General features: G+C 51.8%; 2 protein-coding genes across 5 annotated transcripts; both read left to right on the top strand.

The window, feature by feature from the left end:
- The first annotated feature begins 43 nt into the window (after positions 1–43).
- On the top strand, positions 44–4,767 carry LOC102094619 (neuronal PAS domain-containing protein 4). Of its 4 annotated transcripts, none has more exons than XM_065059004.1 (8): positions 44–1,785; positions 2,343–2,509; positions 2,624–2,742; positions 2,921–3,026; positions 3,176–3,422; positions 3,691–3,800; positions 4,245–4,380; positions 4,455–4,767. In XM_065059004.1, exons 1-8 carry the CDS (start codon positions 1,685–1,687, stop codon positions 4,765–4,767), a joined length of 1,299 nt encoding a protein of 432 aa, XP_064915076.1. In that variant the 5' UTR covers positions 44–1,684. The 4 variants fall into 4 exon arrangements, with proteins under 4 accessions (XP_064915076.1, XP_064915075.1, XP_064915074.1 ...); XM_065059003.1 differs by having other exon boundaries at positions 2,606–2,742; XM_065059002.1 differs by having other exon boundaries at positions 2,343–2,742.
- RRP36 (ribosomal RNA processing 36) lies at positions 4,743–14,551 on the top strand. Its single transcript, XM_065059016.1, has 7 exons — positions 4,743–5,122; positions 9,511–9,649; positions 11,728–11,794; positions 12,654–12,758; positions 12,877–12,951; positions 13,036–13,153; positions 13,386–14,551. The coding sequence occupies exons 1-7, from the start codon at positions 4,768–4,770 to the stop codon at positions 13,523–13,525; spliced, it is 999 nt and encodes a 332-aa protein (XP_064915088.1). The 5' UTR covers positions 4,743–4,767; the 3' UTR covers positions 13,526–14,551.
- Positions 14,552–15,186: the final 635 nt, after the last annotated feature.

Genomic DNA, 15,186 nt, shown 5'->3' with positions numbered 1-15,186 from the left:
CCTGGCTGGGGTGGGAGAAGGGGAGCTGGGCACCCCACAGCAACACTGCCCTGGCATGCCTGCCTCCTGCCCAGGGCTGTGCTGCCCTGTGAGATGGCAGGGAGGAAGGCAGCGCATATCTCCTGGCCTGTGCTGCCTTGGGAAGGTAGGTGCAGGGGCAAGACTGCAGTGCAGGTGCCCTACAGCTCCCTGCCCCAGGGAGGGAGGTGAATGGAGGTGTGGGGCAGCCTTTGTGGGTGGCATGAGAGGCTGTGCCTGAGCCCCTTCCCATAGAGGCGAGGTGTCCAATGTGAAGATCACCCACCAGTGGCAAGCATAGCATGGCTAAGGCAAGGAAAGCCATGGAATTGTTCAGGGTGTTCCCTGGGATGCCAGAGTCACAGGGCAGCCAAGAGGTGGTAGTGGTGGCACCTGTGTGCTGGGAGCAAGGGGCCCAGGCCATCTCCCCTGTCCTGAGGGCTGGCATATAGCCAGGATTGAGTGCCTCTTATCTAGCAGCATGGGGTTGCAGAGGAGCCTGGGTTCCTCAGCCTGCAAGAGGTGGCCAATATGGGTGCAATGGAGCAGCCTGGAGTGGTATGAGAGCAGTGAAAACTCCATGGCAAGAGAACAGAAGGCACCACAGTTGTGACAAGAACTTGTTCTTCAGGTACTGGCAGCACCTTGCTGTGATGGGTGACAAGCATCAATGGCAGGTGTGGGGCCTGACCGGAGCCAGGGTGTGCTGGCAGCACATCTGGCCCTGGAAGGACTCCCTCAGCTGGGCTCCCCCCATGTGTGGTCCTTGGCACCTGCGGGTTACCTGCAAGGGCTAGGTAGGCATCTCCCATTAGTTATTCAGCAGCTCCAGCTTCCCTGCTCAAACAGCTGCCTCAGCCACAGGCTCTCTCAACCCGTGCCATGAAATGTTGGAGGTTTTTTGCTATGGCATCCTCTTCCCCAACACCAAAGCACCAAGCTTACTCTCCTTGCAGGGTGCCAGGCAGCAGGAAACACTTGTGGACTACCCAGGCTCACTGCACTGGGCAACATGGTGCTGAGCACAGAGGCTCCCCAAGATGCTTCTGGCTCTGTCCATGAGTGGCTGTCACTGGGGCTTCTCTGGGGAGAATTACAAGTTCTGGGACATGGAGACAGGGTCTAGAAAGCCTCAGTGCTTCACGCCAGCTGCCTCTAGGAGAGCAAACCTTTGGTGTGGAGAAGGCTTCTCTGGGAAGAAAAAGAAGGGGCTCACCAGGGAGAGGCTTGCAGGCACCCCGCTCCCCTTCAAGGAACTATCAAGGCCTTCAGCCCATTGTGGACCTTCTGCTGGGCTGGCAACAACAGCAGGCCAGCAGCTGGCAGATGTTTGTCCCATGGCGGGGATTCCAGCTACCTTCATCATCACCCCCTCCTGAGCAGCCAGGTTTGCTTTAAAGACCCCAGCTTCCTTTTATTGCTTCCCTTCTCAGATTGCAGCCTGCTGAAAGGGCTATTTTTAGCAGCCTGCCTTCTAAAAATAGCTCTAAGCTGTTGGGTGTTGCGTCATGAGAGGTAACTCTCTCCATGCGCCGCAGCTTGGCCCCTGCACCCCAGGAGGGTACAAAAGGAGGCCAGGAGCAGCGGGGTCAGCAGGTTTGGACGCAGTCAGAGGCAAAGGAGGCGGTGGTTTGCTGCCAGCTGCGGACATCCTATTGCCGGCACCATGACCATCTTCTGTAGCCACTGCCACAGGCCACTGCAGGCAGAGATGAGCTGCCTGCTCAGGAGGGGCAAGCAGGTGCCCAGCACCCCGAGGCCATTCAGGTGAGCTCCCTCCTACCTCCTGTGATGGTCTCCTACAGAGGAGAGCCCTGAGCCAGCTTGCCTAGTGGCTGATAGCCCTTCTAAGGGGCTGGCACCAGCCTGGGATGGGGGGCTGCCAGTTGATGTGTGGGGAGGAGGTGTGGGAGCTTAGAGGGGCAGAGGGATTTCAGGTGGTTGAAGAGTAAAGGCCAATGAAATGGGCTGGAGCTCACATTCTGGCACTGGTTGCAGTTTCCATCCTTGTGGGGTTTGGCGGGGGGGGTGTGTCACTCGGGCTACCACTCCATCATTGTCCAATGTGGTCCCCTGAGAGAGCGGCAGTAGCCAAGCCAGCGGTCTGTCTCCCTGGGTAGCCATGAGCAGCTCTGCCTGCATCCACTGCAACAGAACAGCCACCAAAGGTTTGCTCTCCTAGAGGTAGCAGGCACATGTGCTGAGCCTCTCTAGGGAAATGTCTCTACCCCATGTCTCCTGGTTTGCAATTCTCATTGCTTTGGGTGGGAAATGCTGTGCCTCTCCCTCCCTGGACACATCACCCCAGTCACCTGGCTTTGCAGGTCAACCAAGAGTGCCTCCAAGGCTCGCCGGGACCAGATCAACGTGGAGCTGCAGGCACTGCGCTCCCTGCTGCCCATCTCTGCACGGGAGAAGGAGCGGCTCTCCTACCTCCACACCATGGCCCTGGTGTGCCTCCAGCTGCGGGGGGCTCAGCTGTTCCCCCCAGGTAGCCATGGCACTGCTGTACCCCACAATAGTTTGGCTCTGTGTGGGGCACTGATCCTGCCCCAAAATAGCACTTTACCCCCTGCTGTCCCTGCAGACTTGGCTCCTCCTGCAGGACTGGCCCTGGGCATGGAGCTGCTCTCTCTGCTGCCGGGCTTTCTGCTGGTGCTCTCCGCCAGTGGCAAACTGGTCTACATCTCAGAGAATGTGGCTCAGGTCCTGGGCCTCTCTGTGGTAAGGCATGCCCACTGAGCAATTGTGGTCACTGTCCCTGTATCTGGCCTGGTGTCTGTATTGCGTGCATGACACGCTGCCCCAGCAGATGCTGGCCTGTGGCTCCAGTGGGCTGTGAGTTCCTGGTGGGTTCCACTGGGGCTGGCTCAGTCCACCACAGCAGCCCTCTCTTAATCAGGTGGAGCTGCTTGCCCAGGGAGACACAGTCTTCGACATCCTGGATGGGCAAGCACATGAGGACGTGCGCAAGCAGCTCCTCCTTGCCCAGGAGGAGCCTGGCCGAGGTAAGGAAGACCGGGACTGTCATCTCACAGACGCTGCTGCCCTGCTCTGGCCCTTACTGGCTGTGGTCAGAGAGCCAGGGCTAGCCAGTTCTGCTGGGAGCAGACCAAAGGAACCCCCGAGCAGCTCTGACTGGTTTGTTTCTCTCCAGAAGTCACATTTGTTGGCGAGATGCACACATCCAAAGCCTTCCGGCTGCGGCACGGGGGGAATCGAGCCGTGGCAGTGCACGGGCACTTTGCAGCCCTCGGCCAGCCAGCCTCCTCCACCACCACAGTGTTCCTGGCCCTCTGCACACTGGTGGCACGGTTGCCCACAGATGGTGATGCTGGTTCCCATGATGACCTATTCCAGAGCACGCACATCCTAGACATGACATTTACTGATGTCACAGAGAGGTGAGGGGTGCCTGCTCACACCACAGCCGCAGCTTGGACAGCCAAGATCATTTCCCTTCACCAAGCCTGCATGTCAGATGCAGGCCAAACCCTGCATGAACAGCAAGACTCTCCCAGATGCTCCCCAAGCCTCCTCCCTCCCTCATTTGCAACTCATTTCTGTATCCCTATTGTTTTGCTGTCTCCTCTATCACGCGACAGCTGTTCCTTGCTGACATGGTAAAGACCCTGCAAAGCACTCAGTCACCACTCCCCTTGTCTTCCCCAGTGTCACCTATCATCTTGGCTACCGAAGGGAGGAACTGATCGGTCAGTCGTGGTACAGCCTCCTGCACCCTGAGGATGCTGACTTAGCAGCTGCCCAGCACAGGGCCGTGGGTGAGTGTCAGGCCTGGGAACATCCATGTTTTTCTCTGGCTACATGCTCTGGCTATGCATGAAACATGGCTGTCCAGGACAACAGAAGTTAATTTAGTCCTGCCCACTGTGGCTCCCTTCTCTGAAAAGGACAAAGCAGAGAACTAGTTATGTGCTCCATACACTGTAAGGTCACAAGTAGCTTCCAAGTTTGGGAATGTGGGCACCCTGCTCTGCCACAGTGCAGAGGAGGGACAAGCCCATTTGGGCCCCAGCATTTTGGGAGGGCGGGACTTTTACGGACCTGACATTGCTACCTGTGGCTTCTGTTTTGCTGGGGCCAGAGCAGCGACTGACTGCAGGCCCCGTGAGGGCAGCCTGCTGGGTCCCCAGGCAGCATGCCGCTCTGCCCCGGCACCTGTGCCCGCTGTGCCTGCCGCAGGCTGACGCAGCCCTTGCTTGCAGCACGCGGGGCCGGGGCCACAGCAGGGACAGCAGTGCTGCGTGTGCTGCGCAGAGACCGCACCTGGGCCTGGCTCCGCGTCTCGGCGCGGCGGGACAGCGGGGGCCACTCCATCACCTGCACCAGCCACTGCCTCAGGTGAGGGTTCAAAGGGGAGGACGGCCGGGCGGTGCCGCACCGCGGGCCGCCCCTCAGCCCTGTGTCCGCTGCAGGGAGGAGGAGGCGGCCTACCTGCGCGCCCGACAGCACCGCCGCCCGCCCCGTACCGCGGCAGCGCCGCCGCCCGCGCCTGCCGCCGTCCCGCCGCCGGGGCGGGAGCTCAGCCTGCTGGCCGCACAGCTCCGCGCCTTGGCCGACAGCCTCTCGCCGCCCGCCACCGCAACCCGGCACCCGCTCTGGCCCGGGCCCGAACCCCTCCGCCCCGGCGCTCACGACACCGCCCTGGGCCGTCTCCCGGGCAGCGCGCTGGAGGGGGCGGAGTCTCCCGCCGCGCACGCGCACTGTGCGCCCTACGCCCGTCAATAAATGTCCGTTCCTCCGCCCGGCTCTGTCCGCGTGTGCGCCGCCGCAGCGCGCCTGCTTCCGGTCCCCCGCTGCCGCGCGGGCTGGGGTCCGAGCTCGGGGCGGGTTCCCGCGTGGCGCTGCCGGGAGCGGGCGGTGATGCGGCCGGAGCCCGCGAGGGGCCGGCCCCGGCGGAACTGGCGGGCCCGAGCGGCGGGACGGGGAGGAGCTGCGGCCGCAGAGCAGCCCCTCGGGAGGCTGAGAGCGGCGGAGGGCGGGAGCTGTGGCGACAGCAGCGATGGCGGCGACAGTGAGGAGATCGGGAGCCTGCTGGGGGCTGAGGGCGCGGAGGAGCCGGCGGCGGAGTCCAGCGGGAGAGGTGAGGGCTGCCCGGCTGAAGCGGCCCTGCGGGGAAGGCGGCGGTCTCCGGCCTGAGGCTTGCCGCCTCGCCCCGCCGGTGGGCCGCACTCGGGAGGTCCGGGAACCAGGCAGGTTCCCGGCGTCACCCGGGCCGCGACGCATGGAAGTGTCCTGGACACCCGTCGGGTGGGGAAGGAACTGGCCTGGTCACTTCCCGTGTTGCAGCTCCTTCGTGCACCTGCTCTGCTCAGGGAAGGAGTTGGGGGTCAAGAGCAGCGTACCGTTCTGAGCTATTTGAGGTGTTTCTAGAAGAAAAACTTAGAGGGGCCTCTTCTTCCCGTGTGTGGAAGATCTTGCACATCTACTCAAAGACAGTTGCTTGGTGCAGACAGCAGCTGTCTAAGAGGTCCTCAAGGGGACAGGTAGACTGGAAGGACAAGGTGGTGTGTAGCTGTGAGAACAGCAGTGGTGCTCAGGCTTGGGGTGTTGAGGCAGTTGTTTTCTGCAGCAGTGTACACCATGTGGTTTCCTTGTCTTGATCAAGGTGAGAGCAAAAATGAGAATTGTGAGGGAATGGACATGGATGTGAAATACGTGGTATGGCGCAGTGTGTCACAGGTGAGAGAAGTTCCTGGTTATCTTATGAGAGGAGGCTCCTTGTTGTGTTTGTCTGGGGGAGCTGCATCTCATCCAGAGACGGGCTTTTGGGAAGGGGAAGCTGGTGGTGGGTGGGGTGCCCCGCTATCTGTGTGCATTTCGTTTTCCTCTTTTAGTGGTGAACTTTAATAAAGCTCAGAGAGAAGACCACTGACAGTCTCGTTCCTTCCCTTCCCACAGCCGATGTGCATGGGAACAGGAGTTTTGCTTTTCGTTTCTGTCTGGGCCCCATATAATCTTATTTCTGTAACAGAAGTAGTTATATTAGAGACCAGCACAAAGCTTGTCTCAGTAGGGAATGACTGGGTGGATACAAGCCATTTCTTAGGCCGTCTGTTTTTGCATTTTGGACCCTCTGATGGCTTCAGCAGGTTGTATAATTCTTAGTTGTTTCAGCTGAGAAAGGCATAAGGTGTCCATATGTCACAGAGTCTGCACAAGGTGAGGAGGTGTGGAGAGGCTGGTGCTGGTGAGCAGGACGTGTCTACATTACCAGCAGGTAACAGTAGCTTAGCAGGAGATGGAAAGGAGAGGAAACAACCAAAAAAATAATGGAGGAAGGGGAAAAACAGCAGAAAGGAGGCTGAAATGGACTATGGAAAGAGCACACAAGGGGTAAATTATATCCTGGAGGGGGGAAAGGAATTAAATAAAAATTGGGAAGTTAAAGTGTTAAGAAAAAAATGTGAGAAACAAGGAAAGAAATCTTGTCCTTTTTAATAAGTATTTTGATGGAGAACCCATAGCACAGATTTTAAGGATCCTGAACTCTCCTTGTGCAGAGGCTGTGGACAGGACCAGTTGCTTTGGAGCAGTAAGCCAGCAACTTTTTCACACACACAGTTGCCAAGTCTGCTGCCCAGCTGTGACATTCACTTCTGCCCCAAAACAGGCTTTTTTTTTAATGCTGATATCAATTACGTTTTTATCAATGTGAGTGGCTAATTCAGTCTCCTACAAGTAGATAGCAGGATGTATTTCATGGGCTGATAATACTGTGTGGAAGGTACTTTCCCCATTAGGTTTTTAGTGGTCAAGTTTGGTCTGGTATCCTGCACCACTATTAAAATATTTTGTCAGTAGACCTGAGGACTGATTTCTCCTTAGAAATGCCACTTCCTGACTCACCCCCTCTGTGGACTATAGAGCTCCCACATGCTTTACTAGTGTGATGGTTTGACTGAAAATGGTTTAATTTTCTTCATGCAGTTAGAAATCTTTCTTTTCCATAGCTAGCATGCTCATTATCTGGACTTTGTTTAAGAACAAGAGATAACACCCCAGCACAGAGCTAATGTTTTTAATTGTTCTGATCTCAGAGCCAAGGACATTCAGTGCTCTGCCCACAGGGGTGAAGCATCAAGGAAGGGGGACAGAGATGGGGCAGAGCTTGACTGACATCCAGACTGATCAATAAGAATATTCCATCCCATTAGCATCATGCTTCATATTTAAAGAGAGTCAGGATCTTCAGTCTCTCTCTTGTCTTCTTCGTTTTCTTTGTTCTCTTTGTCAGAGCCAGGGGAGTTCTGTTCAGGACTCGCATTAGTTTGGCCTCTTCCCATCCTGCTGTTTGCAGAGGCCTTCAGGCCTTTCTGCCTTTTTCCTTTTTCTCTCTCTGGGATCAGCTGTTCAGGACCAGGTGCTGCTTCCTGGGACTGGCTGCTCAGTGTGGGTGGAGTTTGTGAGGAATTGCGTTGAGTATATTTTATATTCTATTTCTATTTCATAAAAATATTGACTAGTAGTGTATTAGTATTTTGTTAAACTGGGTTTATGTCAATCCAAGTTTCTCCCTTCCCCTTCTATTCTCTCCCCTGTTTAGGGGTGAAGAGGGGGGTGGGTGGGTGGCTACTGTGGTTATATTGCTAGCTCAGGTGAAACCACGGCAGAGGGGCAGGAGGTGCTTCAGGTGGTGGAGCGGAGTTTCCCCTGCAGCCCATAGTACCTAACATTGTGAGGCCAGCTGTTCCCCCGCAGCCGTGGAAGTCCATAGTGAGCAGATCTCCACTTGCAGCCAGGGAGGACCCTATTCTGGAGCAGGTGCATGCCTGAAGGAGGCTGTGACCCTGTGGGAAGCCCATGCTGGAGCAGGTTTGCTGGCAGGACTTGTGACCTCATGGAGGACCCACACAGGAGCAGTCTGTTCCTGAAGGGCTTGCACCCCATGGAAGGGACCCATGCTGGAGCAGTTAGTGAAGAACTGCAGCCCATGCAAAGGACTCACGTTGGAGATGTTTGTGGAGAACGATCTCCCATGAGAGGAACCCCACACTGGAGCAGGGAAAGAGTGTGAGGAGTCTCCCTGAGGAGGAACGTGCAGCAGTGCACAATGAACTGATCACAGCGCCCATTCCCTTGTGCCTTTCCAGGGGCGGGAGGAGGTAGAGAAATTCAGGAGTGAAGCTGAGCCTGGGAACAGTGGGGTGGGGGCAAGGTATTTTAAGATTTGGGGTTTATTTCTCATTAGCCTACTCTGGTAATAAATAAATTTTCCCCAAATCAAGTTTGTTTTGCCTGTGATGGTTATTGGTGAGCAATCTTTCCCTGTCCTTATCTAAACCCACGAATCTTTCATTAGGTTTTCTTTCCCTTGTCCTGGCTGAGGAGGGGAGTGACAGAGTAGCTTGGTGGACACCCAGCATCCAGCCAGCCTCAGCCCACCTCAGGCAGGATGTGATTGTTTTTGCTATGCCATAGCTGGTTTGTTTTGTGCCAAATGCATAGTAGTGCAAAGGCTTGGAAAAACCATGTGCCCAGCACTGCTCCGCAGTTTTGAGCTGGCAAATGCCACCCAGGTGGTGTTTGCCAAGACTTTCTCCTTCAGAAGGGAGCCAGTGCAAACCATCCTGTTCCTTTTTGCCCCAACTGTCATCCAGAGAATGGAATGAGCATATCTAAGTGCTGCCTTAAGAAATTGCTAGTCTTGAACACCCCGGAGTGTGAATTCAGAAAGAACTGTTGATAATATTTTTACTTTGTGGTTATAAGAAATGTTAAAGGTTACTGGCACCAGGGATATTAAAGAAACATAGCAACAGAAAATTCCAGAAGAATATCTTGTGCATTCATCAGCACTTGGGGTAGAATTTGTTTTGCTCTTTCTTGTGTTGTGTTGGTTCTCTAGCCAGCAGTGAGTGGAGAGAAGGAATATTTTATGAAACACAAGGTGTGAATAACACTGTGGGTAGCTCACAGTAGGGCTAGAATATGAAACTGCCTTTTGGTGTTGTGAGGTTTTGTTCTTCCCCCCGTGAATCAGGCTATAAGCTATTCCTGTTTGTAGTGAGATGGCGAAGGTTAAACATCCAGATTTCAGTAGTTTACAGACTATCTCCAGGTCTTTACAGACAGACTCAACAGGCCACGGGGTTTTCCTGTGCCTTCTGGCTGGCCTTGTGGTGTCAGAGATGTGATGATGCCCATTTAAAGGCAATGCGACAAGATCAGTCTGTTAAAGTGAAAGAGTTGGGACTGAGAGGTGACCCCAAAATATAGCCCAGTACAGAGCTTGTACCGCTCTTTGTACCAGGTAAAAGCTTTGAAATGGAGTTGCATGTCTTACTGAGTGAAGAGAGAAGCAAAGGCATGTTGGGGAGAGGTGGTTTCTTTCTGCCGTGCAGTTGTATGGGCCACCACTGTGTTCATGTCACTGTTTCAGGCTCTAAGACATCCCTCTTGGTGGAATTTGGTGGTGGAAAGTGTCTTGAGAAGCAGTTCAGTTCAGTTGTGTGCTGCATTCTCTTTCAGATCAATCTGATATGTCTTTTGAGGAACGGCTGCGGGTGCAGAGTGTTATGAAAACAAGAGTGCACAAGCCAGTCACCAATGGGAAGAAAACTGCAAAACCTACCAAAGCTACAGTGAAGCAGCAACAAAGCAAAAAGGGGTAAAGAGGACTTGTGATCTCAAAAATGTGATTTTGTGATCACAAAAATGTGCATGTGTGCTCTCTACACTCCAGAAGTTATGCTGGGAGCTCCTTACAGTGTTGCCATTGCCTCAGAACTGGTATAGATCTCCTTTAATGTGCTATACAATAATGCCTTTCACTCTAGTCTTTCATTTGGGAATGATTTGTTGCTGTTTAAGAGCTCTTAATATCCTATCCTGTTCAAATCCGCAGCAGCCACTTGTTACCTGATAGTTAAATCAGCACTCAGTTCTTTTACATCCTCTGTATTAAGGCACTTTTAACCCACAGCATGGTATGCTGCTCTTTTAAGCTGTGTGGTGGTGGTTTACTTGTGTCCCTTGGGCCTTGAAATAGTTACCCTGCTGTTTTCTACAGCCCTTCCTGCTTATCAGCATCTGTTGCCTGGCTCCCACTGGCTGGAGTTGCAGTGACAGCCAGTTGTTCTGGAATTTCATTCATCCTTGTCTCATCTATGGCTTGTCTGTGTTGATTTTCTTTTTTTTTGACTTTGCCATCACAGACTTTTTCCTGTTCTTAGTGGTCTTTACATCTTCTATTCGCATACTCTGTAGTTGCTGTTGGTGTGATGACTATAAAATGTATTGGACACGATAAAAACTATCAGATCTTTTTATAGTCCTCTGCAGGCCCCCACTGCTAACAAGTGTTATACCATTATCCTTTATTTGCAATAGTTACATGTTTTTCAGCCCTCAGGGTGGTATCAAAGTGATTTGAACAGGTTTCTTGTGTTACACTAGCATTCCCTAACCTGTTTCTGAGTCTCTGCTGAATATGTGTTTCTTCTGCCGTAAACAGCTGATTAATGTTTCTGCTTTATCTTTTACCCAAGAGTCTGGGGGATTTTATGTAGTGCAACGTCTTCACGCAGTGTCTCTATTTCTGCCACGCAGTTTGCATAATTATCTTTTTATTTAATTCCCCTCATCCTTTAAGTGATGCATCACTGTATATTAACATGCTGTTTCTGTCATGCTTTTTGTTAGTTATGGAAGTGAGCTGCTGAAAAAACAAAGCAAACAACTTCTGGGAAATCCCCTTGAATTGTGCTGCTTCAGCAGTGCTGTGTAAAGCTGACTCAGGAGCATTGTACAGGGGTGTAGCCACATTGGCAGACAGGAAAATACTCTGAACATTACCCTAACTGTGATTTGGAAAGCCTGTGGGGTTGTTTTATGTTCCTGACCTGGTGTTATTGTGTTGCTGGATGTAGGTATCATACCCATGTTGTGGGGACTCTCAGCAGGTCATTCATAGGTCTTCTCATGTTCCTAATAACTTGCCTGATGTACTGATAAATTGCAGGACACAGCATCCAAGAAATATGGGGAGAGTTATACCCCATTCTTTTACCCTATACTGTCACCTGCATACACTTAAAGCATCAAGCTCTAACGGCCTGTGTTGCAAGGAGAAATTGTTCTCTTAATTGGTTGTCACTATGGCTCTCATGGTCTTGATTCACTGTGAAGCCTCTTTTGGGATATGTACCATCAGCTCTATGTCCCTTATTCCTGGGGGCTGACCTTTTCTTGTGTTGTGGTTTGCTTTCTTGCTGAACCTGGCCACAGTAGAATTTGCATGATTTTGTAATTACCAGGTCAGTGCAGAAATTCCCAGCTTTGGTCTCACCTTCCAGTGTAAATATTAGTCAAGGGTAGGTGGACCAGGAATAGAAGAGGGTTGTTGCATGATACATGAAGACATGGAGAGGAATAATTAAGTGTTCTGCATTTACTGATGCAGGTGGTAGGTTTTCACTTGATAGAGTAGGGCTGTATCAAGTTTTGTGTAGAATTCTTTTAACCATGCACTTCTAGATCATTTGGTTGTAGCAGCCTCACCTGGCTCTTGACTGAGTCACCTTTTTGCTCTCTGTCGGTATCACAATGAGGACTGAGTGTGAGAGTCTGCTGTTTCAGCACCATGTAGTAATGTTTTCCTTAGGGTCTGGCTAACCTCCTGACACATTAGCCTGGGCCTCCATTCTGTCCCCTGCTCCTCTTAAGTACATTTTTCTCTTTTTTTAGGCCATTGGAAATGTCTGCCAAGAAGCCTGTACCTTTTCTGCGACAAGTTATCTCTGTTACAAAGAAGGTGAGTGTTTTCCCCTCCCCAGTTCAGGAGCTGACTTCCCTTAGTGATGCTTATTACCACAGATATAGTAATGGGGCTGTGGAAGATGACACAGGCTGTTTCTGGAGGATAGGGCTTGGACTGCTGTCTGGTGAGTGCAGGTAATGGTATCATGTCTTTGGGGAGAATAAAAGATGGGATGCAGGTGTGGCTGCTCTGTAGAACCTGCTGCCCTGCATAATGTGCAACGTGAAGACTAACTTGAACACTTGAGACACAGTTGTTGCTAGAAGATATAATGGCTGTCACCAGTGATGATCACAGTGCAAGCTATGGTCTTTGTTCTGTAGTAATTCCATTGAAAGTTCAAATGTCCATCTAGTTTTTAAGCTGAATATAACTTTGACTTATAATTGCTGCATCATCTTAATACGTTAATTTCCACAGTTAGAGATATCTTTTTGTCTCTCTCTTTTTGTATGACCTGGTCCAGGTAGTCTGCAAAAATCCACATAGGTTTGAATTCCCAAATCTGCCACCTTGACAACACATGTTCAGCCAGCTTTTGGTCTGGGAGTTGCAGATATTTGGAGGCAGTACTTCTGCTGTTGTTCCTTTAGCTGGCTGCTCCTGGGTGGTGGACTTGCAAATGGAAACGTCTGTTACCTGGTAGTCCTGATGACTTTGTGAGGGACTGCCAGCTTGGTTATTGGACTCAGTCTTTGTCAACTGCAGATGTTCTCAATGGGTGGGTGCATAGTATTGCTAGGAAAAAAAAAAAAAAAAGGAAAAGGCATGGCCTGACCCATGGGAAGAGACTAAGCAGGCTATTAAGAGGGTAATGTGGGCTGCAGCTCTTACCTGCCTTCCCTGCCTTCAGGTCCACAGAGACCCTCGATTTGATGACCTGTCTGGAGAGTATAAGCCTGAAATATTTATGAAGACCTACAGCTTCCTGGACAGCATCAAGAAGCAGGAGAAGGAGGTAATGCTGTGTGCCTATCCTTGGCCAGAAGAGCCTTGCTCGGCAAGGGCAGTTTCCACAAAGGCCGTTCACAGTGGAGGTGGCAGGCAGTCATGCAGCTTTCTGCTCTCTTCTTCAGATGGTTCAGAAGCAGCTGAAAAAATGCCGGAATGTGGAGCAGAAGGAGAAACTCCAGCAGCTCCTGAATCGCATGGTGAGTTCAGTGCAGAATCTCCTCTCCTGTGAAGCTATGTGTGACATGAGGTCTGCCTAGACACAGGCCATCCTTTCTTTACAGACACAGCAAGAACAAGCACAGAAAAAGCAGCAGAAATCGAGAGAGAGAGAGCTGTCTTTAAAGAGACAACAGAGGGAATTGGCCAAGCAAGGAAAGAAACCTTTCTTCCTAAAGAAATGTAAGTACGCAGTGTGAAAATGCTGCAGGATGACCTAGAGTACTGCTGACAGAACTCCAAGTGCTGGATGTGAGCTGTCCATAATATTCCACAGAGCTGTGAAGGGCTTGTTCTAGCACTGGTAGTCAAGGGACAAGCAAGGCCTGAAGCCAGGGAGGGAGAGGCGAGGAGGGGCTGGTCTATAGAGATGATTTGGGTTCAGTTTAAAACCTTGCTCTTCTCCCCTCTACAGCTGAGAAGCGGAAATTGGAGCTAGCTGAGAAGTATGCAGAGCTGAAGAGGAGTGGAAAGCTGGAGAGCTTCCTGAATAAGAAAAGGAAGAGGAATGCCATCAAAGACAAGCACCGTCTACCCTCACAGAAGAACTTGTGACTGCCACACAGATATGCTGTTGTCTGGCACTGGGATTCACTCTGTCATGGCCAGGCCTGAAAGGCCATTGCTCCTCCCAGTATCTGCCTTTCACTGTGCAGTGATGCTGTTAGGCAGCAGAGCAGAGGTTGAATTGAAGGAAATAGTTCTTTTTGTAGCCAAAATGTCCTCTTCACTTGTGGTTTACACCACACCTGTGTGGTCACAAGTCTGTCATGCAAATGTACATGGTGTCTCAGTCCTTGCAAGTTGCTCATCTCTTCCTCTAGCTTTGGGGGCATGAGCCCTACCCTGCAGTGCTGGCTCTATTCCAGATCTTATCAGACACCAGCTCATGTGGGAAAGGACCTCGGGTGGGAGGGCTCTGGTGCCTGTACAGAGCAGGGCTACCAGGTTGCCCAGAGCTTCCTCATTTGGGTCTGGGAATGTCCAAGGAGAGATGCCACCACCTCTCTTAGCCTCTGCTTTACTGCTTCAAGTTCTCAAGATGATTTTTTTAATTCACACACCCCCCCCTCCCCCCCTCCAGGAAACCTGCCTGGTTTTAGTCCATGTTGTCTCTTTCTCAGTGAAGTGCCTGGCTCTGTCTTCCTAGTAGCCTTGTCATTGGTCTGCGGGATAGGTGGGAAGGGATGCTCTTCTCTTCCTGAGGGTGAATAAACCCTCTTTCATCAGCCTTTCTTTGCAGCACTCCAGCCTCTGACAACTTTGACATCCTCAGCAGGAGTCAGCCCAGAGGACCAACGTCCATCTTCTGGGGGCCCTGCCTGCATTGCAGTATCTGGATATCTCACAAGTTCTGAGTAAAGGATAGATGATTGGACCCTTCCCCATTGCTCTACAGCCTCTGGTGAGGCTGCCCTTCCTTGCAGCCAGGTGATGCTGCTGACTGTGCTCAGGTGCTGCTGCCTGGGATCTCTCCAGTGGGGCTGCTTCTTCTCAGCTTCTTCAGGTGGTCTCTACAGGGCTATTAGTGCTTCTAGGAAACTGATTCTGTATGAAATAAAGTACCTCAGTTTTCCTTTATTCCTAGTGTTGGTACTGTTACAGTCAGAAGCATTTGAACTTAGGGTAGTTAATGCTTCTCTCCAACATTACACATGACCACCAGCTCTCTTGTTCCTGCTCAGTTTGATTGCTCCATCTCATGTGGCTGTGCTGATAAGGTGATGTGGATGTGACCCAGATGATCTGTGTCTGAGAGGCTGGAGTGTGCACTAGGACAGTGCCTCAGTTCTGCAGGGCAGGGTACTCCTTGGGCACAACCCTGCTGTGTGTGGGGCCTGGGGAAAGGCCTTGCCATGAGCAAGCAATGGAATGATAAGCAACTCCATCACACCCATCCCAGGGTTGCTTAAGCACCTGACACCACTGCAGTTCTTGTGGGTGATGCGAGTTCTTCTCTGGTGACAGGTTTTAGTGTAACTGGGGGAAGTTAGTGGAAATCATAGAACCGTAGAATAGTTTGGGTTGGACAGGACTTTCAAAGGTCATCCAGTTGAATCCACTGCAATGAGCATCTGCAACTAGAGCTTGCTCAGAGCCCTGTCTAGCCTGGCCTTGAAGGTTTCTAGGGGTGGGGCATTTACCACCTCTCTGGGCAACCTGTGCCAGTGTTTTGCCACCCTCATAATAAAAAAATTCCTTGTGTCTAGCCTGGA

Source organism: Columba livia, chromosome 3 (assembly GCF_036013475.1).
Source record: "Columba livia isolate bColLiv1 breed racing homer chromosome 3, bColLiv1.pat.W.v2, whole genome shotgun sequence".
Lineage (NCBI taxonomy): Eukaryota > Metazoa > Chordata > Aves > Columbiformes > Columbidae > Columba > Columba livia.
Note: the sequence above shows the minus strand (reverse complement) of the source record. Positions and strands in the feature narration are given on the sequence as shown.

What these genes read in the sequence shown, in the direction of transcription:
- LOC102094619 (XM_065059002.1), top strand. Translation starts at nt 1,685, where the DNA reads ATGACCATCTTCTGTAGCCACTGCCACAGGCCACTGCAGGCAGAGATG. An exon ending in AGCACCCCGAGGCCATTCAG is followed by an intron (nt 1,786 to 2,342) that starts GTGAGCTCCCTC and finishes CTGGCTTTGCAG; the next exon opens with GTCAACCAAGAGTGCCTCCA. An exon ending in CCAGGAGGAGCCTGGCCGAG is followed by an intron (nt 3,027 to 3,175) that starts GTAAGGAAGACC and finishes GTTTCTCTCCAG; the next exon opens with AAGTCACATTTGTTGGCGAG.
- RRP36 (XM_065059016.1), top strand. Translation starts at nt 4,768, where the DNA reads ATGTCCGTTCCTCCGCCCGGCTCTGTCCGCGTGTGCGCCGCCGCAGCG. An exon ending in GGCGGAGTCCAGCGGGAGAG is followed by an intron (nt 5,123 to 9,510) that starts GTGAGGGCTGCC and finishes ATTCTCTTTCAG; the next exon opens with ATCAATCTGATATGTCTTTT. An exon ending in AGCAGCTCCTGAATCGCATG is followed by an intron (nt 12,952 to 13,035) that starts GTGAGTTCAGTG and finishes CTTTCTTTACAG; the next exon opens with ACACAGCAAGAACAAGCACA.